The sequence below is a fragment of the Phoca vitulina genome, unplaced genomic scaffold (genome assembly GCF_004348235.1).
Source record: "Phoca vitulina isolate PV1807 unplaced genomic scaffold, GSC_HSeal_1.0 scaffold29, whole genome shotgun sequence".
Classification (NCBI taxonomy): Eukaryota; Metazoa; Chordata; class Mammalia; order Carnivora; family Phocidae; genus Phoca; species Phoca vitulina.
Genome location: NW_022589732.1, coordinates 7394467 through 7420931, shown reverse-complemented (window position 1 = coordinate 7420931; position 26465 = coordinate 7394467). Strand labels below are relative to the sequence as shown.

Below are 26465 nucleotides of genomic sequence, written 5' to 3'. Positions count from 1 at the left end.
CTCATCCCCTCAAAGAGGAGACAGCTGTGCTTATCTATGGAAAGACTCTGGAAGATTGTTTTGTGCTTTATAAGACACTTTAGGCAGGATGAGAGTGATTTCTGATTCGAAAAGAGACTAAATTCAAGAAGAGAACTTTTTAGTGTTTCCCTATTGTCGACACTTTCCCAACCTCTGATATTCTCTCAGATACAAAGTTTGTGAGTCTTAAATAAATAGAAGACAGTTGTTTCAAAGACACTTTGTTTTCCTCAAGGTGCATTTTTTACACCTGACATATTCCATGCCTCACATCTGAGATAACAGCATTTTGTTGCTTCCAGGCTTCTCCTGGAATAATTTCTGAAGCATTGTTCTGTCTTGTTACCTGCTGCCCTTTCCTTTCAGTGTGTGGATGAAGCAATAATCATATGAGTTAATACTGCTGCTTCTTATCCTAGATTTAAACCACTGACACAGGGGCACCTGGGTGGCTAACTCATTCCGCGTCTGCCTTTGGCTCAGGTCATGGTCCCAGGGTCCTGGGATCGAGCCCTGCATCGGGCTCCCTGCTTGGTGGGAAGCCTGCTTCTCCCTCTCCAATCCCCCTGCTTGTGTTTCCTCTCTCGCTGTGTCTCTCTCTGTCAAATAAATAAATAAAATCTTTAAAAAAAAAAAGTAAAAAAAAAAAAAATAAACCACGGACACAGTACCTAATTGTGGTTTCTGTAGGCCATAGAAAGCATGGGGCTGGAGTAGCACCTAGATGTACCAGTTCAATGAGACTATGGGAAGCATAAGATATTAAAAAGGCACACAGGAGTCCAAAAAACTGGCAGCTTTATCATAGATTTTGTGTAGCAATTGTCTAAAGCTAGTCATGTTTTCATTATAGCTCTTACTTCCTAGATGATTGTGAAATTAAGTTTTAATTAAAAAATAGAAGCCAATACTATGTTTCATAGAGTCATGTTAAACCATGATCAAATCTTCAAAGACTCTGGAAAAGCTAGGTTAAAAAAAATTGCAATATGAGGCAGAATTTCAGATGTACTTCAACAAAACAGGGAAGCTGATATTTTACTTAAAATCAGAATACCACATTCTATATATAAATATATACAATATGTGGGCTTATGTATACAAGTAATAATTTAAAGTTTATTTATGTATCCTTTTTACTTCTGTAGCCTCTATTTTCCTAACAAAATACTAGAATTTTTATAGAGAAGCATAGACATGTTTAACAGGATATTATAGATCCTAAGTATGCAAAAGACTTGAGAGTTAGACAAGCCATCACTCTTCCATGTTTTATTTTATTAATAGAAGTAGGGAAAATAACTACTTGACTTTGTGTAAATATTTCTTTGATTGAATGAGAGCACAGACATATGAACTTCCTTTTAAAATACACACAATGTTATACTCACAGAAATGGAAAAGTAAGTACTATGAAATTTTATGAATGAAACAATGGCATATTGAAATTGAGGAGACATAAAATCTCATTTTGCTAGTCATGGTTACTATTGCTCTCAGAACCTTTCTCCACAAAAGATTTTTGACTGCTCATTTCCAGCTCAGTTTAACCAATGGGACACAATTGGTAGACTATTGACAATCATCTACTTTCAGTGTTTTAACTACTTTCATGGTCTCATCTTTTTAATATCCTTTTGTATCGGGAATGGTAACAGTTCATGCTATTGCTGCTAAGTTGAGGATTACCTGGCAATAATCAAGTTCCTGTATTACATTCTGTGTTTGAAACATCTGGAATAGTTTCTATTTTCCTTCACTGGACCCTGACCAATATTTTCACTAAAAGGATTAGGATAAACAGAGCTAGCCTCATGCTGATTTGAGAAATGTGGGTGCTGTGTGTGTGTGTGTGTGTGTGTGTGTGTGTGTGTGTGTTGGGATAAGATGGGAAAGAGTCACAGTACTTTTCCCTTCACCTCTTGTTGTCAAGAAATGTTCTTCTGCTATTCTTGGCTTTTCAAAACATGGGTAGAATTTGTCTTCAGTTTTGTTTCATCAAAATCTCCAAATTGTATGTTGTATTATTTGCCAGTCCACCTTAAAAACTTATTAAAAGCCATAGCTTCATTTTGTGCGTATGTATGCGTATGTGATGTGTAAAGCCCTACCTAAGTGTATTATAAATGTTATCACACTTAATTTTAACAACCAACTCTGAAATGTATTTTTATTCTAATTACACTGAAAGGAAACAGAAGCTCAGAGAAGCTAATTATTTTCTTCTCAGGTTGCATATTTAAATCGTGGCAGAATTAAGATTCAAACATAGGTTGTCTATTGTAAAACCAATGTTTTATTTTTGTGCTAATAGACATATTACTTACTGATATATTCCATTAAGATTTTTAAGAGTGATAATAATCTAAATATGGGCATTTTGAATTTTCTGACACATATGTCTTTTAACAGATTTGTGTTTAGGGTTTTAAACATAAATAATGAGAAGCATCATTTGATCAAGGATTTTCATCCCATTCTTAGATGCTAAAAACTTTCTGTTTTATGGAGCTTGCATATGGAACATCTGGGAAATATTGTTTTGGGGCAGAATAGAAATGAATAAGTGAAATCATGTCTATATTTGAAAATCTTTTGTGTATGGTTTCTGCACTTATTGTTCTACAACTTATATTAATGGTACGTCAAGTAGTTTGTGTGCCAAATATCTCCTATAATTTGTCTCAAGCGATTAGGGTGAAAAAGACAGTATTATCTTTCTTATGTGGATCTTTTTGCCTTATGATGACTCTAATGTTAGATGAGATACATATAAAAAGGTGATCCAGACTATTCTAGATATCATTGAATGCTTCCCTGAGAAAATGATATTAATGTGAGACCTAAGGGGGGAAAGGGAGTCCCCCTGATGCAAAGAGAAGAAGTTATTTCCCAGCAAATGAAATGGCTTGTGAACAGGCTTGGAGGTGAGAAAAAAATATGTGGCATATTTAGAAACTGAAATATTTGAGTCTAGTTTAGTTTCATTTTATGGCTTGGACACATAATATAAAAGCAAAAACTAAAGTTGAGTAAGCAGGATGAGATAAGATTAGCTAAGGCTTTGTAACTTGTAACAAAAAGTTTAGAAATAAGATAAATTTTAAAATCCAATGCAAGGGGTGCCTGGGTGGCTCAGTCATTAAGCGTCTGCCTTCAGCTCAGGTCATGGTCCCAGGGTCCTGGGATCGAGCCCCGCATCGGGCCCTCTGCTCCACGGGAAACCTGCTTCTCCCTCTCCCACTTCCCCTGCTTGTGTCCCCTCTCTCGCTGTGTCTCTCTCTGTCAAATAAATAAATAAAATCTTAAAATATATATATATAAAATAAAATCCAATGCAAACCCATCAGTGTATTGTAAAATAAATGGATTTGTTTTTTGAGATTAGGTAATATTTGCCTTATTGTAGAAAATGGATCTGAGAGGAAGGCAAATGCAGAAATAGAGCCCAGAAACATATTGCAGTTACCCAAGTTAAAGAAGATAATGATCTGTTCTAGGGTGATGATGGTAGAGAAGGAAAGATAATCGAAGGATTAGCCTGAGGGCTGTGGTGACTGACTAGATGTGATTGGTGAAGGAAAATGATGAGTCAAAGGTGATTTGTAGTTTTTGCTTAGGTGGTTGACTAGTTGATGTTTCCTTAAGTGAGGTAAGGAATTTTAGAGCTAAGATGATGAATTTTGAGAATCATAATCATAATCGTAAGCAAATTAATGGTAATTGTGGCCTTGGAAGTCCCTGAGCGGACTTAGACTGAGGAGGAAAAATGAAGGGAGAGTTTATAACCCTGATACTTTAGGAACATCTGGAAAAAACATCCTGCACAGGATAATTCTACATTGTGCAAGCTGAGAGAGGTAAATGGATAAACTAGACTTGAAACTAGGAAGAAAGTTTTTAACAAGGATAAACTGTTCAGCAGTGTTGAATATTAAGAACTTATGAAAGATAAAGACTAAAATTCCTGCTAAAATGAGAAAACGTCCATTTCTGGATAGAATGCAGTGGGTTATGATAAACCAGTGGCTCCACCAACAGCAACTAGGAAGCCAGATAAGAGACATAAGCACAAAATATTTAATATGGCTGTATTTGGACCTCCTAAAGAAAAAGAAGGAAAAAAGGAAGCAAAAGCAATATTCAAGGAAATAATTGCCTAAAATTTCCCCTTACTGAGCAGATTAACTTATGAATTCATGAGGCCCAGTGGATCCAAAGCAGGATGTAAAAGAAAAAAATCTGACAACTAAGTACATCCTAGTCAAACTGCTGATGAAAAATAAGTCAGTTAATATCTTAAAGGCAACCAGAGAGGAAAGACCTGCTTTCTTCAAAGGAGATTCATGAGAACTTATTAACTGCTTTCTCTAAAGAAATGATGGAATCTTGAAGAAAATGGAATGATCTCTTTAAGGTGAAAGAATACAAGTTCCACTCTAGAATTCTATAACTAAGAATAATATACTTCAGAAATAAAGCTGAAGTGAAGATGCTGTAAGAAAAAATAAAAGCTGATAGGATTTCTATCAGGCCATTTGAAAAAGAAATACTAAAGGTAGTTTTTTTATATAGAAAGAAAATTTTCTAAAATGGAAACATGGAAATGTAAGGGGAAAAATGTACATATGTGAGAAAATTAAAAAAAATCTGGCAGTACAAAGAAATATTATAATTGCCCTATTGAGTTTAAAATCTGTTTAGAAGTAAAATTCATTATGACTATATTCTAAAAATTGAAATGAGTAAGTAGAATTAGAATTTTCTATATTATAGTATTACAGAAGAATGATAAAAGTAATCTTTATATATATATATATATATATATTTTTTTTTAAAGATTTATTTATTTATTTTAGAGAGAGAGAGTGTGAGCAGGGGGAAGGGCAGAGGGAGATGGCAAGAGTCTCAAGCAGACTCCCTGCTCAGTGCGGAGCCCGATGCAGGGCTTGATCCCACAACCCAGAGATCATGATCTGAGCTGAAATCAAGAGTCAGACACTTAACTGACTGAGCCACCCAGGCATCCCAAAGTAATACTTTATATTAAACCTTAGTAAATCAGAGGATGTTTTAATCTTTAGACTAACCAAAAGTAGTTAAAATGTATATATAACTGAGGAGGTACTAGAGAAGGAAAATGGAAGAATATAAAATATTTCATTAGCTCAACAGAAACAAGAGAGTTAAAGATAATAATGCATAAATATGTCAAATAAAATACGAATAGTAAAATACTTATAAACATAACCTGACTTGGTAATTATATTACATAATGGATGAATGAAGGAACCTGTTAAGGACTAAGATTTCCAAACTGGAATAAAGAAAACACCATGCAATATTGGAAAAAGAGACATATATTAAATATAGGGAGGGGCACCTGGATGGTTCAGTCATTTGAGCACCCGATTCTTGGTTTCTGCTCAGGTCACCATCTCAGGGTCCTCAGATTGAGCTGCACATCAGGCTCATGCTCAGCGGGAGTCTGCTTGAGATTCTGTCTCTCCCTCTCCCTTTGGCCCCCCCCCCCCATTCTGCTCATGTGCTCCCTCTCTCTCTCTCTCAAAAATAAATAAATAAATCTTTAAAAAAATAAATATAGGGACAAATGAAAGTAGAAAGTAAAAGATTAAAAAAATATGCTCTTCAAACACTAATCAAAAGATTGTTGATAAAGTAGAATTCAAGGCATGATTAGTACACATGAAGAAGAGCATTTCACAGTGATGAAGAGGTCTTTTAAGAAGACTGTAGCACAATTATAAATCTCTATGAGCTCAATACTATAATGTAAAATGTATAACCTTTTAAAAATGTGACAGAACTGGACTTTTGCTTCTTAGCATATTGTATTAACTAAAACTAGGCTTTCCTTCCTACCCTGAACAACCATAACACTGAATGAAATTTATATCACTACTATTTTTAAATACTGGACAATAAGTGTTAGAAGACTGTAAGTCCTGAGAAAAGGGGAAAAAAATGTTAAGTGTCAGCCTTAACTTCACCCCAAATTTCTTCTTGGAGACAATTTGTGGACCGCAGAAATGCAAGAAACAAGACCAAAATACAAACAAAACAGAACAAAACAAAACAAAAAACCTAGGGGCACCTGGGTGGCTCAGTTGGTTCAGCGTCTGCCTTCGGCTCAGGTCATGATCCCAGGGTCCTGGGATCGAGCCCCGCATTGGGCTCCCTGCTCAGCTGGAAGCCTGTTTCTCCCTCTCCCACTCCCCCTGCTTGTGTCCCCTCTCTCGCTGTGTCTCTCTCTGTCAAATAAATAAAATCTTTAAAAAAAAAAAAACCTAAAAATAAATTGTATTTCTATATATTAGCAATAAAAAAAATCAAAGTATGAGATTTTCAAAATAAATTTTACAGTAACATCAAAAGCAAAATATGAGGGGGAATTTATCATCATATATGTAAGATGTTTAAACTGAAAATTACAAACGCTTGTTGAGAGAAACTAAACATTAAAAAATGGAGAGCTATATTATGTTCATAAATGAGAATCAATATTGTTAAGTTGTCATTTCTATCTAGATTGATCAATATATTAAACATAATAGCAATCAATATTCCCACAGACATTTTTGTAGAATTTATCAAGCTGATTCTATAAATTATGTAGAAACCCAAATGACCTGAAATAGTCAAATCAATTGTTAAAAAGAACAAATTTATATTGCATGTATTTCACTTTAAAACTTAATATAAGGGCGCCTGGGTGGCTCAGTCAGTTGAGTGGCTCTGGTCATGATCTCAGGGTAAAACTACAGTATTCAAAATAATATGGTACTGGCATAAAGATAAACATAGATATGGAAACAAATTGAAAGTCCAGAAATGGACCCATACATATACGGTTAATTTAATTTTGACAAAGGTTTCAAGATAGCTTAAAAAAAAGAAGAGCATTTTCACCAAATGATGCTTGAACAACTGGATATCTATATGAAAAAAAAAAAAGTGCTGTATATCATTCCACAAACAAAAATCAATACAAAGTTAGCCATAACCTTAAACATAAATCTAAAACTTGGAACATCTAGAAGAAAATGTAAAAGAAAATTTTGGTAAACTTGTTTGGTAGCCAAACATTTTTCAGTAGGAAAGAAAAATCATTCACCAAAGAATAAAAATAAATTGATAAATTGGACTTCTTCAAATTTTAAAACTTGAGCTATTTGAAAGACTCAGTTAAGAAAGTGAAAGAAAAATCACAGACTGGGAGAAAATATTTGTAATACAAATATTTGACAAAGGACTTGTATACAGAATATATAAAGAACATTAAAACTGAATAGAAACAAGATAGTCCAAAAATGAGGCAAAACATTTAACAGATATTTCATTAAAGAAGATATGTGAATGTTCATTAAGCACACTAACATATCCTCAATATAATTAATAATCAGAGAAAAGCAACTAGAATACACAGTGACATTGCTCTTTATACTCACTAGAATGTCTAAAATTTAAAAAGATAGAAAAAAACAAGTATGGCCAAGGACATTGAGTAATTGTAACTCTCATATCATTGCTGGTGGGAATTTAAAATGAGAAAATAACTTTGGTCAACAGTTTGATATCTTACAAAGTTAAACATACACTTAAAATACAACATAGCAGTTTTGTTTCTAGATATTTTCCCAAGAGAAATAAAAACTTATGCTATGAAGTAGTTGTGCAAGAATGGCCATAACAGCTTTATTTGTAATAATAAAGGATTATAAGCAAACCAAATGTCAGTCAATATGTTAATGGATTAAAAGTTGTGGTATATGTATAAAATTTAATACTCCTCAACAATAAAGAGAATAAACTACTAATACATGTAATATGGTAATATGGCTAAAGCTTATACATATAATGCTGAGTGAAAGATGCAAAACACAAAAAAGGACATATTCTAGACTTCCATTTATATGCAACCCTAGAAAAGGTACATCTAGGGGCGCCTGGGTGGCTCAGTCAGTTAAGCGTTTGCCTTCGGCTCAGGTCATGATCTCAGGGTCTTGGGATCGAGTCCCACATTGGGCTCTCTGCTCATTGGGGAGCCTGTTTCTCCCTCTGCCTCGTACTCTGCCTACTTGTACTCTCTGTCAAATAAATAAATAAAATCTTAAAAAAAAAAGGAAAATGTACATCTAATCTATAGTGATATCAAAGCAGATCAGTGGTTGCTTGATAGCCAAGATAGGAATTCTGGGCCTGACTGATAAGAGGCTCATGTAAGCTAGGTGACATAGTACAACATTGATTTAACAATACTAGGATTTACATTCCTTTCTTGTGTACCTGACACATATCAAATTTAACCATATTTTGGGTCATAAAGAAAGCCTAAACAAATACCAAATTTTTGAAACCATTCAGAGTTTGTTCTCCAATTACAATAGTATTTTAGGCTAGAAATCAATAACAAAAAGAAAATTAAGAAATCCTCCCTTACCAGAAAATTAAAACAAATAATAAACACCTCATCCATGAGGTAACTAAGAATAAATGATAAAATATGAAAAACATTCTCTCTGAGGTCAAAGATGCATGAAAAATGCCTGGTATCACCACTTCTACACTGGTAGTTCTACCTAGTGTAATAATGCAAAATATAAAAAAGACAAAACAAACAAAAAAGAAGAAATATAATTGTCATTATTTATAGATGACATGCTTGTGTACAGGAAAATCCAAAAGAATCTAGAAAAATGTATAAGAATAATTAAGTGAATTGTGCACACAGTCTCTAGATGCAGGCTAATACAAACAGAAGAGAATATATATTCAGCTTCATTAGTTATCAATGAAGTGCCACTTAAAATCTCAACTATAAACCTGCCAAAATGGTTAAAGTGAAAAATATGAGGAAAAAATGTCGGTGAAGATATGTAGCTATTGGAACTATCAGATATTGCTGGTGGAAGTATAAATTTGCAGGATCACTTTCACTTTTTATGTGGAAGTATCCAATAAAACTGAATATGTGCATTTTTATGACTTTGCAATTGCACTCTCAGGTACATACCCAACAAAATTTCATGTATTTGTTAACCAAAATACACGTAACAGAATATTCATAAATTGCTATTCATAATAGCCCTAAACTACTTTAAAGTCCATCAACAGTAGAATGGATAAGTAAACTATGATTTTTTTACATTGGGGATGTTATATCAGAATGAGAATTAGGTGATTTCATAAATGAAATTTGATTGAAAGAAACCAGATGCATAAGATTATATGTTGAATTATTTAATATGTATGTTAAATATTTAACATACATGTTATATTAGATAATATATGAATATTACATTTAAGTATATTTACATATATTTGTGTTATATATAATATATTAATTATACAGTATATCATATATTTAATAGATCAATATCAATATTATATATATATTTACATATATAATATATAACCCACATTACACACAATATGTTTAATTATGTATAATATAGTTTATATATTATATATATATTTAATAATACATTATATCAATAATATATATGTGAAAATAAGAAATAAGAAATTGCTTGGGAAGTGAGGAAAATAGTGTCAGGGAGTATAGCAAACCTTTTAACAAGTCTGGCTGTGTTTTAAGGTAGGAATTTATGAACATTTAAATACTACATGAAAATGTCAATAAAAAGAATACCAGAAAGATACAGTAGTATAAAAGAATTACTAATTGTGCACAGTCCCCAAGAAGGCAGGGAGAAATAAAATCTAGAGCTCAGTTAGCAGCACTGGTTATAGACGGAAAAAGAGATAACGCTATCATTTTAATGGAAATGGCTAAGAATATAGGTTGGATTTGGGCAGGTTCATTTTGCTGCTTCTATTTTTGTTTCTAATTTATTGTTGCTATTTTGTTTCCTTGCTTATTTGTTTTATATTTATTTTAGGTGAAATATTCTGCAGAACAAGTGAGAATACAGAGTGCTAGAGCTTTGATGAGAGTAGAAGTTTGAAAGAGTGTTTGGGTGGAATGAGTTCAATACTGGCTGAAGACACAGCACAGCATTGTCTGTCAGCTTCAGGCTGGTGTCCATCCATTTAACTAGAAACCCATTTGCCCAATGAAGGGATTCTGTACAAGTAGGAGAGAGTCACCAATGGATCAGTGCTAGGGACATAGGTAGTTCTCTTCTACTAGATGTTTGTAGCAGAGGCAAATGAACTAAGAAATGTTAGCTGTTGCTAATAGAGGGGTTAAAATGGTAGGAAGACGATCGAGAGAGATTTGAAAAACAGTAGGAATGTGAAAAGATCTGTGGACTGGAAGTCCCTCCATGGATTGGAAAACTGATACCATTTGGATTTTTAACTTCACACAACCTACTTTTCCCTTGCCTTTGGTCATGCAAGAGATGAGGGTAGGATCTAGGGCCAATACTGGTGCTTCCTTGCTCTCAGTCCAGAGGTCTCATAGCCATCATCAAAATGTCAGGTTGAATACGGACGGTAGATGCCTGTGGAGAGGGCAGACCTCAGTGCTCTGTCTGATGTTGGAGAGAAGAGAAAGCACAGGTTGGAACATGGATGTTGAGACCGGCATGCCAAACCCTGCCCCTGCCTGCGAGCTCTACTTAGGAAAGAATATACTAATTTTTCTGAATTTGTGTAACTAGTGCCCGGGCTGTAAAGGTTATAGAAAATTAGTTCTTCAGTTAAGCATTTGTCTTTAAGTCAACATGGTTAAAGGATAGTTAAGGAGAGCTCATTGATATCACCAACCATGTTTTTATAACAGGTCATTTCAAATAGAATTAAAAGGCATTCTGAGTAGCCACCTGAACTGGTGTTATGTTTGTGATTATTTCCTTTTAAGATGATGCAAAATGTTTTCGGCCTGGAATATTTGCTTCAGAAAAAAATTAGCTTTGAAAATGCTTTTTGACAGGATAGTATTACAAATGAATAAATGTCATATTTCACTTCATGTCTGGCTGTCTCGGTGGTGTTAAATTTCTTAGTTATTCCATGCATTGATTTTCCCCCTTTCAACTTAAATTGTCCTTTTCTGTTGTCATGTTCTAATGGAGAGTTGGCAAAGGACAAATTAACTATGTGAGTTTTATCAGTGGCCCTTTGAAATAACTCTTCATATTTAAAGTGGAGCCACCTTCTCAATTTAATTATAAGCTTGACAATTTCAATTTGGATATGTAACTCCATTTTGACTAGCCTTAACTAAGTCCCTAATTTGATTTTCCCATTAAGCCAGCCTGCTATTTAACATTTTTGAATGCATCTGAAAAGAGAAAAATGGTTTCAATACAGGCCATTCTTCTAAAAATCTGTTCAGAAACAAAAGAATATGTTAAGCAAGTATTGGGATAAAATTAGCTCCTCAAGAGAGGTTCAGGATGGATAATAAAAACATATTGAATTAGATGATGGATTTTTGCTGACAAATATATATTTAAGCATTTCCAATGGTGTACAGCTACCATTGTTAGGTCAATCTAGAGATGAAAATGACGCCTATAAATTAGAAAGGCTGTAAAAATTTGTCAGTTTTTTAAGAAATATTATGCTGTTGTTGTCTACCAACACACAGACATAATGCCCTTTCACATTACCTATGTTAATTTATTTCTAAATAATTTAACTGAGAACTTTAAAACTAAGTAAGGGTTAAATAGCACCTGCAGGGCTTGGGGACCAAATCCTGATTTCTTTCTTTCTTCTTCTTTTTTATCATTTTAAAAAAAATCATGATAAGTGTATTCTTTAATCCTCATCCCCTATTTCCCACATCCCCCACCTGCCTCTCCTCTGGTAACCATCAGCTTGTTGTCTATAGTTAAGAGTCTGTTTCTTAGTTGGTCTTTCTCTCTCTCATTTTTCCTTTGCTTATTTGTTTTGTTTCTTAAATTCCACACATGAGTGAAATCATATGGTATATTTCTTTTCACACTGACTTATTTCACCCAGCATTATACTCTCTAGCTCCATCTATGTTGTTGCAAATGGCAAGACTTCATTCCTTTTTATGGCTGAATAATATTCCATTATATATATGTATTTATATATGCATATGCATGTGTGTATATATGTATATATATTTATATATGTATATGTATGTGTGTATATATATATATACACATACATATATATACACATATATATACACACACCACATCTTCATTATCCATTCATCTCTCAACAATGGACATTTGGGCTGCTTCCATATAAATATGTATATTGTAAATAAAGCTACAATAAACATGGGGTGCATGTATCCCTTTGAATTGGTATTTTTGTATGTTGGGGGTAATTACCCAGTAGTGCGATTCCTAGATTGTAGGGTAGTTTTATTTTTAATTTTTTGAGGAAACTCCATACTGTTTTCCACAGTGGCTGCACAAGTTGGCATTCCCACCAACAATGTAAAAGTGTTCCTTTTTCTCCACATCCTCACCAATACTTGTTGTTTCTTATGTTGTTGATTTTAGCCATTCTGACAGGTGTGAGGTGATATCTCATTGTAATTTTGATTGCCCTGTTGATGAGTGATGTGCATCTTTTCATGTGTTTGTTGGCCATCTGGATGTATTCTTTGGAGAAATGCCTGTTCATGTCTTCTGGCCATTTTTTAATTAGATTATTTGTTTTTTGGGTTTTGAGCTGTATCAGTTCTCTTCCAATCCTAGTTTCTACTGCAAGCCAAGGCAAATAAATTAATTTTATTTGCGAATCAGAGAAAATTTGGTTTATATTTACACTGTGACACATTTTAAAGATGAAATGATGTTATGAAGTTCTATGTCCTAGAATTTATAATATGGTTTGTTTATGTTTTTTCGTTATCTTATTGAGACCCACATTTTAAAATTTAAAAATGTTTTGTTATAAAATAGTATTAATCTAAAAGTTTTTAAGTTGTTTGGAGCTTATGAGGATGACTGAGTATTTCTATTTGCTCTTTCAAAAAAAAAAAAAGCTCTTCCTAGAAAATGATGGAATATAAACATTATCAAATCACTATCCTAATAGAATGCCTTGGCTAGTAGGGTAGCTTCATTTTTCTTAGTACCAGTAGACATTACAAAAGTTCTATAACCTTCCCCAAATCAGTTATTAGTCAATTCTTAAATTTTAGACATTATATTAATGTTAGTGCAAATTCTCCAACTATTCATACCTGAAAATAAACACACATTGGAAGTGACATATTACTGAAAGGCAGGATGTATGATGGGTAAGAGCACCAGGTATTTGAACGAGACTGCCTTGGCTCAGATTCCAGCTGTACCATTTAGCAGCTGTATTGCCTTGAGCAAGTGACCAAACCTTCCAGTTCCTTTGTTTCCTCATCTATAAAATGGAGATAATAGTAGTACTTACTGCATAGGGTTGCTGTGAGTGAATATATGTCAACTACTTAGAACAGGGCCAACATACAGGAAGCACACAATAGATACTAACAATTGTTATAAGCTGTTATTATAATTGGAGCCAAACTCCACACATTTGCCTTTCAAGTATTGTGTTGTGCAGGTGCAACATCCACCAGAGGTCTTTAAGCTTAGGTAAACATTGAGACTCACAAGAATCGCATAGTCTACACTTGGCACCAGTTTACCCAGAAGGTTTTAGGAAAGGAAATACATCTTTTCAGGCAACATCAGGCTTTTCTCTTCACAGGAGTCCCAGTAGCAATAGCTTGCATGGCAGTTCTCACAGGGGTTGGGAAGCTATGCTTTCTCCAAGTGACGGCCCAGGTGTGAGGGGATGAGATCCACTTCAATGGGAGTGAGGTTCACTTTCTGAGCTCCTCATATAAAATGCATATCTGATAAAGGTCTTATATCCTGAATATGGGGAGTTAGAATAGTCTAGTACAAGACATTCTAGTGAAGACATTATAGTGTCCTGACATAATGTAGACGAGAAACTTAGAAAATTAGAAGGAATAACTACCTTATCTTTTTATTACTCTTGGCTATCAATATCACAATAGGATTTTGACAAGGGTTTACCAGCAGGGGTTCCACCTTGTTGTAGTTGTGGAGGATTTACATCACAGGTATTTAACATTGGTTTTTGTAAAAAGATCCAGACGTTCTGTGTATAGTAGTCACATGGACAAAAAGTTGGCATTTTATGAGGAAAAAGAAAATATCTTTATTGCTGTTGAACTACTCCTTTTCCATAGCAAAGCATTATAGACATATCTCTAAGTAGGACCAAACCTTTTATCTGAAAACATTTTTAGAACTGGACAAATTTGTACTGTAGCTTGAAATCACAGAATACATACCACAAAGCACAGCAGAGACACTAAAATAAAATAAACTAAGATTCCTATAAAATGATAATATCAAGTAGGACTTTATTTAGATGGTCATAATTTGGATTGTTTGCAAAATACATCTTACATTTAGGGTAAGAGCTAATTTACTAAACATAATCTCTTTATATTTATTTAGATCTTAAAAAAATGTGGCAGAACTTACTAATTTATGTTTGGACATAGACAATATTGAGAAACTTACTGTAATATTAGTAGACCAACAAGCACAGTTATTTTAAAGCCACACCAGAGTTGTAAGAATAAGGACAAATCACCAGCATAGGAAGGGTGGCTGTCTTCCTATTTACTGTGGTAAGAGAACAGATTTCCAATTAATCAGAGCCCTTTCATTTAGATCAAAATGCTCTTTAAGAGTTATGTAAAACCTTGTCCCCTATTATGGAAAGGGGGGTTAGAAAGCTTGAATGCACATATTTACATATGACCTTAGGAGGTTTGAGGTCTTAGAAACTATTTTTGTTCTTTGTTGATACTTTGATCAAGAACGCTTCATCTAGATCATAGAGGAATGTTACCAGATGTTAGGGAAAGCAGCTCCTTCTATGGTAAACATTTCAAGTTGCATTTGCCTAGAAGAATGTTCTGTTAATGAAAGTGATTCATCATGGTATGAGAATCTTTGGACCTGGGTTTTATAAGTCTGATTGGTTTACTGTACTGAGCCTTTAGAGTATATTAACATTCTTGTCTTGCACAGGTGCATTTGTGAAATTCAGAAAACGTTGTTCAATAAGTTGAACACAGAGATCCCAAAGTGATGCATTGTCCAGCTCAAATTTACCTTTGTTTTCACAAAGAAGGTTTTATTGAATACTTCCTTTGAAAGATTTTTTCATCAAAGTGGACCTCGATAAGAAGATTATAAAAATTTTTTGCAGACAGGAAATTGTGCAGTTACTCTCTATGAGTAGGCTTGAGCCACTGCTTGGACCTCAAACAAAATTTCCTACCATTTGTTAGGCTTGTCTGTGCACCTTGCTTGTGTAACCAGTGATTTGGCTAATAGCAGAGCGACACATCTTAGCGGACATAGCTCTTAGATTTCAAAGATCCTTATAGAATTTCGCCTGACAAGTTTTTGTCATGAAATGACAGAATTCTTTTAGCAATCGTCCTAATCTGTCTGCAAAACTAGTGTTCACGTTCTCCTAGGGGGATAATTTGTCCTATGGTTTTTCTGAGTCACCCAGAGGAGAAGTTTTACTATAGCCATTTAGAATTTTAAAATAAAAGGCTTTGCCAGAGGCCAGCGTAAGAGATCACAATGGCACAGACAGGGCTTTGCTGATTCAATGAAGAAAGAAGACAAGCCAGTATCCACATTTTAAGGCATGGATTGAACTTAAACATCCTCTCTAGGCTACTGATTTCTATATACCACTTGTATGGAAAAATCAAAAGGAAATGAAATAAAATGCAGTCTGTACATGATAAGATTACAAAGTCAAAAGGAGGAGACATGCATGTGAAAGAACAAGAGGGTAGGAAAGCCAAAGCCACTGGTGAAATCCTGAATGATAGTGGGTCTCTAGAATGTTCTTCCATGAAAGACTTTATGGTAGCACAGGGCCCTTGGAGTAAACCAGATATTTTCATGTTTGAGAGAGAAAACTACCAAGGATCCTCAATACTATTCGTGTTAGTTCATCATTTAGAAAAATTTTCTTCTCCCTGTGGTGAGATTGGGAACTACTTTCAGAATCTAACCAGCTCCCAGAGGTTTTGAATAAAAATTGCTAATTATTAAAGGACAGATTTCAGCCTCTAATCTGTCCATAGAGGAACACTAATAATGAAGTGCATTATTCTATTCAAAGTCTAGTGTTTTTTCTTTAAAGTTGTGTACAATTTCAGAAGCTCTAAGTGTCCTCTGAAATACGTGGCGGTGCTTCATGAAATCCTGTTTAATGTTTGCAGAGCATTTGTCATTCCTGCCACATGTACAGATTTTACATTTCTGGCTTCAATAAGTAAAACGACTTAAAGATGTGTAGTTGCCAAGTACTACTGCCTTTCAATTTACATACTTTTTGGTGTTACCTTTTCAAGGATTTCAGGCTTGGCATATAATGGAGCTAATTAAATTTTCTTCCTAGGAAGCAGCCAGCTAGACCGTTGCCCCAGGCACATAACCTCAGCTTACTACTTTCCTTCGTTCATTTATTCTGTATGTGAGATGAGACTCCTTGAGCTGCAAAGGTAGAGTACTCAGGCCATGCAGCTGCTGATGGATTTTAGCAACCACAGAGCCAGTGTTTGAGTCTCAGCCCTGACAGCGCACATCACAGAGAAGTGACAGTGGAGGCACATCTCCCTGTGTGAGTTGGCTGGGGATGACAATCTGCCAAACTAAAATAATGGAAGAAGCATTAGTTGTATAAAAATGAACCAACTCAGTTTAGCTCTAAGGTGTTTTGCAAAACTCGAGCAATATCATTCCATTTCTCCCTGAGATTATTTTTGTGAACAATCCAGAAGACAACAATTAAAAACAAAATCATGTGGGAAAACGTTTGTTTTAGTACTTTCATTAGTGCATCTTTATAATTAGACGATTTTGTCAGTCTTCATAAGACACAAAGGAAATGTATTTAATAGCAATCAGCTATTTGGCAATCCCTATACTAGGTCCTTGACACATATTATTTAACTGTAATAAGTATTTTTTTCTATCAAATATTTTAGGAAACTAGGATGAAGATGATTAAATGATTTGCCCAAGTTCTAAGGCAGACCTGGAATTTAAACCCAACTTTATTTGACTGAAAAGACTTGGCTTTATCTACTTTAATACACTGCATGATAGGTTTAAAAGGTCTGTGTTTAAAAAAAGAGACACTTTTAGGTGGACTTCTTTGGGAAATGTTCATGAAAGTGAATGGTATACATGCATATGTACACCTGCATGCGCTGTGTGTGTATAATATTTATCTGAAACTATAAATTCCCTAAAAGGAAGAACTTTCAGTTGCTGTTCTTATAAAGTAACTTACACATACAATTGCTTTTATTGTGGACAGTCATCTTTTATAGAAAAGGCTCAGAATTATCCCTGGAAATGGGGGAGATTCATTACAAAGAAAGCAGCGACCATCTGGACCTGGACCTTATAATAGTATATAGAAGTTATAGAATCCATTTCACTGAAAACCAAAAGATGGAAATTAATCTTTTAAAAATATCATCTCAGGAGATAGAATATGAATATATTTATGCATCAAATAAATAGATAAATGATAAATTTAGGTGGGTGGATTAATGTAGATAATTTACATAGATACATAAAATGGGGATTAACTCATTTCTGGGGTGAAAACAGAGTGGCACATTTCAGTTTCTGTAACATTAAATCTCTTTAAATTTCTGATTGCATTCTTGAATAATAGCTCTTTTTTTCCTCCTACAGTTGGACAGCGTCACCTCCCTGATCCAAGCAGCCAAAAATTTAATGAATGCTGTGGTGCAAACAGTGAAAATGTCTTACATTGCCTCAACCAAGATCATCCGAATTCAGAGTCCTTCTGGGCCCCGGCACCCAGTTGTGATGTGGAGAATGAAGGCTCCTGCAAAAAAGCCCTTGATTAAAAGAGAGAAGCCAGAGGAAACTTGTGCAGCTGTCAGACGAGGCTCAGCAAAGAAAAAAATCCACCCAGTGCAAGTCATGAGTGAATTTAGAGGAAGGCATGTCTACTGAACCCACTATTCTACTCTAGTGCTTATATTATAAAGTCCTGGTGAAACACAGTGCTTTAATTTTACACTTAATTAATTCTGTAAGTTCACTAACTTTTAGAATTTAACGCACAAATAACATAAAACATTGGAGGCAATATGTATTTGGGATCATGTCATTGCCATCTTTTTCTGGCCAGCACCTAATAAGTATGCAATACATGCTTGTTGAATGAATGAACCTTTTAGATGTCACCCAGACTTTCCTATCACAGACAATATCTTACATTCATTACCAAATGAACATTGGAGACTCGAGTGAGTCCTGTTCATCTGTAAAAGCTTAAATACACTCACCTCATCATTTTGAACTAAAACATTGACTTGAGCTCTTGACTTCGTTTTCAATGAAAGCAAAAGACTTCAGATTTTCCCATTAATCTCTATATTTTCTTTACCTGACCTAACTTGACAGACATGTGTGATTCTCTTATCTAGAGATTGAATTTTTTTTTTCACTATCTAGATATCTGTATCTATTGTCAATTGATTAGGCTAACATCAGAAACTAACCAAGCTCAACAGTCAAGTTCAGCCTTGATTATTAATGAAGCATTTTTTTAACATTATAAAGATTACAGTGAGTTTTGATGCCACAAATGTACCTTTTAAGTTTCCATAGTATTCAGCAGTTCTGCACATTGAGGGTTAGGTTTAAACAGATCCATCAGAATATATATATATGGAGGAAAAGTGATGACCCATTGGGGAAACCGAACACATAACTATATTCCTGAGTGAGTTATTATGACAGAAGTAGAAAGAGTTCTGCATGACTCTAAAAATCCATTTGTATTAGCTTGCCATTGTAATTAAAAAGAAGAGGCCAGTTTGAAAAACCTTTTGGTGTTGCGTAAAATATAACTGCATGAAATGTATCATTGAACTAGGAAGTAGAGTTAATGGCAATTAAGCTGGAGTGATTTTAATAATATTATTTAAAATAAAAATCACTGAGGTCATTTTATAACCAGTCACTGCACTCATCCTTAGTTAAGTTCATGAAGGATTTTATAATAGTCTTAGGGTCTGGTGCATTGCCCCTCCCCTGCTCTCTCCCGCTCTCTCTCTCCCTGCCCCACCTTTCCCTCTTTGGAGGAGTTAAGTTTCATTTTTTCTCAGACTTAGAGCTCCCATTCACAAGATTACAAACATACATTCCCTAGTCTACTTTATCAAAATTATACTATAATTGTAACTTCACTTCATACAACATTGCCGTAAATGAGTTGTCTCAACAACTATGTCATCTTAGTCTGATAAGTAAAATTCAGACATGCAACATCAGTTGATACCAGGAGGACCAGTTTGGGTAAAAGAATGTGTGAAACATAAGAATGCATAAAGTTGAGAGTATGATATGTATGGTACTTTGAGCAAAATGGTATGGGGAAAGGATTTATTTAATAGATCATTATCAATTATGTGGAAAGTGCTAACTTTTTATTGTAATGAATTATTTTATTCTTCCAAAATGCTGAGTTGCCTTGGCTCAGCATATCAACTTTCTAGGGGGTGAAAGTCATAGGTCCTCCCTGCCTTGCACTCAGCTCTGGCCCACAATAATTATTCAGGACAGAGTCCACTCCCCAAAAGAGAAAACAGTGCAGAAAAGAATTAGGGAATCCAGATATTTCTATTTTCCAGAACTATCTAGGTAATAAAAAGCAAAAAAGGGAGTTCCTTTTTTTGAAAAGTTACTATCATTTTCTTCCAAGAGTATATTACAAGAGTGACATCTATGACCATACTTTGCTCAGATAGAAGTGTGAATTTATAATTTAGTTGAGAAAATAGATTTTAAAAATATCAGTAAACTACTAGCTGTGTATCTTAGTTCCTAAAGCCACAAGCTCAAGAATTGTTAAGTGTCATTTAGCAAAACTAATGTCTGTTTGATCCTATGTTAGCTTTCCACAGGTTGGAGTTTAGAATGCAGGACTGATGCCAAAAGAACAGAAATACCTTGAAATTATACAATTACCAAATAACCTCTATATCTTAAAAAAATGACCCTTTACCCAAAATGAGCTATGAACAAGGCCTCTTCTTCAAAGTAGGTAGATTTCCAGTGTAGCTCAAAGCAAATAACTGTAAGTAAACAAAACTTAATTAAAAATACAACTTGATACAACTTGGAGAATGTCCCAGGAGTAAAGTCCACTGTAGTAATCAAAGATGCAATAAGAACAAGATGCATAGAGCTGAGAATGATATCTGTCCACCTGAGTGAATTCCCACAGTGGGCAGCATTTTGAGACTTAGTTTGATTCAAATCCACTGATAAGGGCTTATACATGAGAAAAACTAGCAGCAAATATATTAACAAATGTTTGTGCTATAAAGCATAGTTAAATGAACCTTATCAGGAAATATGAATGTACTATATATATTTACATTTAAGTCCTTCTTCTGTGGGGGAATGGCAGAAATCTCTAAATGAAGTGACAGTTTGGTGGCCCATTCATGCACCTTTTAAAACCACATCACAGAGTTTGGTGCTTCTTCTGATGATATATTTGCTTTCACCTGCTAATCAAGATTCACTTTTTTTTTTTTAGTGAAATCAATTTATGTTAATTTATGTAAAAAAAAATCCTTGAGAGGGAGGAGAAGGTTTATACCACCTACAAGGATAGTTCCACTCTTAGTCACCAGCATCACAGTCAAACAACAGACTGGAATCAGAATGATAACTTAAAAAAATATCCATGAAATCATAATCCAGTAAAGATTGTTTTATTTAGAAAAACTGGAAGGTTTTTATCAAACAAGAAGAATGAGAAATATGAATATCTCCCTTTTCTTTATCACAAGTGGAAATCATTGGATTAAAATATTTGTTCCTAATGGAGTTTCTGGGTACAACTCAATGAATGAGTCAGGAAAAGAATTCAAACCCTAAATTTCTAAGGTAATTTGTTAATGATCCCCTTTCTGTTTGTCTTAGGACATAAGTGAAAATAATGAATATTAGAAAATATAATATCCTTAATTATGCCCTCTGGCCTTTGCAAATCTCTTAATTTATCAATATCCGTATAACATATGTCCCCCATCAAATGCCTTCTGTGTAAGAATTAAGGACTCCATAGTTACACAGAAAGGCTCACTTTTTCAGTCTGGCATTTTGGCACACTTACCAGCTTCAAAGGAGGTCAGTTTTCAAGTCATACTACAGCAAGATAAAATTATGAACATGGAGATAAACGCCCAATTTGAGCCTCAGACCCAATAATTAGTGCTCCTCACATTCAATAATGAGTGGCGGAAAAAACTAATGCCTGACACCAGAGAATATTTTCAGTGGCTTTCTACCCCTTCACTTTCAAGGTGGTCTTTTCATCACCCATCCCTGGGCTAAGGATCCTCCTATTAACTGCTGACAGTTCTCTCCCAGATAGATGCAGTCAGGGCTGCTCATCCCAATTATTCCCAGTTAATGTCCTTTCCTCTTGGTCCATGCACCAAAAATATCCCTCTCCCATCTCTCATCTCTGTAGGCTACCCCCACAAAGAAATTGAATAATATATTCTATAGCATTAAAATCATAATTTTAATTCCCAGCAGCATTATTTCTTGCCCACCCACCCCTTTTTTCTATTCCAGAAAACATTCTTACCCTTTTTGGTATCAAGTGCACACTTCGTGATAGGGATTGAGGTTCCCATGGATACAGATTTCTGTAGAGTGGCAGAATGAGTGGAATAAGATCTGAGACTTTTCCTGGTGATATTTACCATTCTCCGGTGAATTCATTGCAGAATTGCTATCCTGTTGCAGTACCGTCATAAGTAATTCTCTAGGTCAGCAAAGTAGGCACCAGAATATCAGGTTGAATGAAATCTGTACTTCGTTTTGTCAGCCTGTCTTTTACCAAGACAGCCTGCTTATTGCATATTTAGGAATCAAATAGCCATTTTTCTGTTTGGATAGTCACAAATATTTCTGTTTGACTTGATCAGAAAGTTTAGGGTCATCCAGTTAAAAGATTATAACTTGCATATTATTTCAAAAATTCAAGTAAACTAGGAAAATTTCTGCAACCTGAGAAATTTCTATTTCATTTTCATTTGTATATCACGTATCAGGAAACAACACTTACTCGGATGAAAACCCTATAGCATTTTTTTGTCATAACTCTCTTTCCATATTGTTATAATATCTTTAGTATTAGTATTTTGCATGTTACTACCAAAGAAAAAAGCCAGGCTTACTGACAGAAGCATCTACATATAAAGTTTTCATTTTGGCCCCTTGGGTCTATTAGGAAAGAAAATATGGACATTATTAAAACCAGGTGTATGTAACTTAAGATGTCTTAATCAAGGCTGTAACACTAACCTAGATATCTACAAGAGAGAAAAGAAGAGAATTAAAGTTTTAAATACTTTTTTTTTTGCCATTTTAACCAATTCACATGAATGAGAGATTTTTTTTTTAAAGCAAAAGAAACAATAGTCTACTACAGTCATCATTTTACATGTGAATCTTTCTCCCTACCAGCATAGATAGATAGGATCTATTCCTGAACACTTCAAAAGAAGATAATTAATACTATTTGAGAGAACCATTTCCAAATGGAACCCAACCTTGCCAGAATCCTGTCTATGGCAATAGCTGGTTTGTAGGGCTGGCCTCTCTGTAGATCCTAGGATGAGATGTTTCATGGCTGCAGGCTGGCTTATTGCATCTAAAACTCCTCATTGGTTTTATGGGAACAAATCACAAGGACTGCCGTTCAAAATGAGTTTGGCAAGTTGGAGAGGAAAAGCAACATACACAGAAGAGTTCTAAAGGGACATGAGTAAGAAAGTGACGGAGGTAGGAGAGGGAATAAGAAAAGTAATCGCAGAAGCAGATAACTCATAGCCAAAGGGAGGAAGAGTTTTTGGTTCTATGAAGATTAGGCAGCATCTTCCTGAGGAATATTTTAAGGATAGGATAGAGTGCTTGTCTTTGCTGGTTTGGGTGAAGTCATGTCAGAGGCAGGAGGATGAACTACATAACTTTTGGGGATGATTTAATGATATTGTTTTCAAGATGAGAAATGGAAATTCTAGGCTGCTGATGGGTGAAATTCTTCCCAATGTCAGAGCTCCTTAGGATAATCACACAATGTATTTAACAAATATTTGTTGAGCAACTATGACCTTCCAGGCACTGTTCTAAGTTCTTAGAATACACCAGGCAACAAAACAAACAGTGGTCTTTACCCCATGTGCCAACTCTGTGTTAAATGCTATTACCTTATTTAATTCTCTTAATAATCCTATGGGATAAACATTGTTACCTACATTCATTCCATAGACAAGGAAACTGAGGCTAAAAGAGGGTAAGAATCTTGCTCAAAAATTCATTGGCTTTAAAATTTCTTTTGCTGCACTCTAGAGTCTAAACTTTAGCCATTATGCCAACCAGACTTCCTGAAAAAAGGAATTGGATTTTTCAGTTTAAAATGAAATACACATTTCAAAGGTTGGCTGCTTCTTATGTAAGAACAAAAAGATGGAAACTTTAAAAAAAATTATTATCAATCTGTAACTATACCATTTAAAGCAGATAAAAGGCAGAAACATAAGTAATTAGGTGCATATTCTTACCTCTAATAATCTGAATTAGAGTATCAGAGATATGAGGAATGAATATTTCATATGTGATCTGAAATAGGATGAAAACCCTTGACAAATGACTTTTACTATTATAGAGGAGACATCTTCAATGCAAATGCCTGTTTTAACCCATCTTCAGCATTGACTGTTGAAAAACATTTGTTGGCACCATTTCTTTCTTATTTCACTGCTATTGTGTGCCTGTGTGTTTAAAGTTATAGATCCCAGGGGATCATTGGCCAAGGATTATTGAAATAAGATAAAGGTTCTTTGTATTCCAAACTGACCCAAACTATAGAAAATGTATGTTTCCTTCTTTATGGAGGTCACAAATGTATATGGTATGTATGTGCCTGGTCTGCAGGTAAATTTAGTCCTTTAACTCTATGTGGTCCTTCTTCCTACAGCCAACTGAAGACTTGACTCTTCTTCTTGCCCATGTTGCTGTTGGGAGTTAAGTGACTTTATGATTTTTATTAAAGTGGAGCCATATGTATTTCTTCAAACTGAGAATGTGTTTATTTGGGGTCTTCACTATTGGGTTCCTGGCAGTTCCTTGTTCCCAACTGTAAGAAAAAGAAACTCTGGGGAAGGAATCTCTCTTTGAAAAAGGCTCAGATTTCTAACAATCATCTCTAACATTCTCTTCAATGGAGGATATTTACAAGAGCCACTTAAATGGTAGTAGCAGAGCAGTCCCCATGTTTTCCTATCAGTTGAGATATTTTCTAGTCCTGAAGTTTTCTTTCCTTTGCATTTTCAAGAAGAACGATTATTTTTAGTTTTGGTTATTTGATCTTGAAAGTATGTAGCATCTCTTTAAACATTTTAAAGCCCCCTTTCAATAATTACATCAATAATTCAAAGACTACAGCTAACTCTTTTTTTTAATGCTTGAGTGAAATTTATTGTTTTACATCAAAGAAATAAAACATTGCAATAAAGCTGAAGTATCATTTGACCCCTACCCAAGTTCCATTCCAATTTCTCTTCCCCAGAACCAAACACTATTTTTAATTTGGTATTTTTCCTTCTTAGTTTTACCTGTATTTTTTGGAAACAGCAGTTAATAATACAGACTACAGATAACTCTTTTTTCAATTCAGACAGCCATGTATTACACAGTGCCAAGCCAACCCTCATCAGTCCCATCAGTCAGTGTGTGATTTTTGTGAATTATCTGAACCTCTCTGCGGTATTCTCCAGGAGTCTAGCCTAGACAAACAGGTTCTCTTAACCTAGGCTTCTAACATCAAATTTGGAGTGTTTACTAATAGAGCAAAAGGGCAAGTCTGAGATGTTAGTCCACGCTCTCAGTTAAACAGAACTTTCCTTCTCCTGAGGTTTTAAACATAAAATTGATTTTAAAAATACTGTTAGAGATAGTGTTCCATTGCTTGCCAAATCTTAGGCTTATCTGTGTTTTTCTGTGTTGGTATACAATGTGTCCATGGGGATATAAATATGAGAATTTTACCAACTGTCTTGCAGGGTTAAGCTGTGCTTCTTACTAGTTCTGAAATTTTTCCTTTTGTGGTACAATGCCTCCAAAGAAAATGTCATTGGATATAAATGAGAGCATAATGATTTTTTCTCCATAGCTGTGACTAACAAGTCCCTGAAAACAGAAGTAGACATATGTTATGCCCAATTTAGTGCCTAATAGTTGGGACTTAAAATTTTCTTGGGGAAGTTGGTGATTAAATATGAATTAAAATTTTACGAAAGATCTCCAGGTACCCCTGCCTTCCATTTTGATTATGCTTTAGTTTGAACATGACTTGGACAAAAATAAATAAATAAATAAAATCTCTTACTTTACCTTATGTACTTTTACAAGCAGCAACTTTGGCAATTTAAAATTAGTGACATCTCTGAAGGTAATATGCACATTATAACTCAAGATGAAGGGCAGATTTAGACTAAGATAATCTGAAGTGAAATAAAAGTAAGCAAAAATAATAGTCATGCTTATTGCAGCAACATCTTGAGAGCTTAAGTTTACCGGCATTTGAGATGTTTCAAACCATCTTGCTTATACATCTTATTCAGAAGGCAGAGTGGGGTTGAATGAACGACTATAGTAATGGCCAATTTGAAGCAGTTTTATGCTTTAGATATAGATAAGCTTTGGCAAAAGCACATGTGGATCTTTCAGATCCATATTTATCCTTAAAGTCAATTTCACCAATCAATAAAAATGAATTATTTATCCAAGAATAGAAAAAGCTCTGTAATATCCTTATGACATTGACATAGAAGCCCAAATACTCCTTGTTTGAGATTCTGCATGCCCTTTGTCTTCAATGAATCAATGAAATTTTTCTTTCATTTTCTTCTCAATTGAATAATTTCACATACATAACATTGGGTTTGTTTTGAAGTTATGTAGCATTATTTGAAATGGTATTTTACTTTCAACTCATGTCACTCTGTAGTTTATTAATAATATACTCAACGGATAATTAAGCCATGTTTGTTAAAGCAATAAAAATTTGTTATGCATTTGGCATTCATCTTTGTTGGTATGTGTCTTAGATGGGGCAAAAAAGGATTAATGAATTGCTGAGTCATCTAACCATGTGCTTCTTGGTATCACCTCCGTTCCCACTCTCTTTCAGTTATACATGTTACAGTTTCGGGGGGGGGTACATTTACAAACTACTGCATATGCACAAGTAACATGCATCATATCTGATAGAATTAAGTTCTTGGTTTAAATGGGCTTTTTTTGCTGAACACAGACATTTGGCTTTTG

At 34.5% G+C, this 26465-nt stretch overlaps 1 protein-coding gene across 5 annotated transcripts in view; it reads left to right on the top strand.

The window, feature by feature from the left end:
• Positions 1-26209, top strand: part of CTNNA3 (catenin alpha 3) — a 1817935-nt gene extending 1791726 nt beyond the window's left edge. For all 5 annotated transcript variants that reach the window (XM_032423981.1, XM_032423980.1, XM_032423979.1 and 2 more), the window contains one exon: positions 17769-26209. In XM_032423981.1, the coding sequence (XP_032279872.1) occupies positions 17769-18056 (288 nt within the window). In that variant the 3' untranslated portion in view covers positions 18057-26209. The remainder of the gene's footprint in view (positions 1-17768) is intronic.
• Positions 26210-26465: the final 256 nt, after the last annotated feature.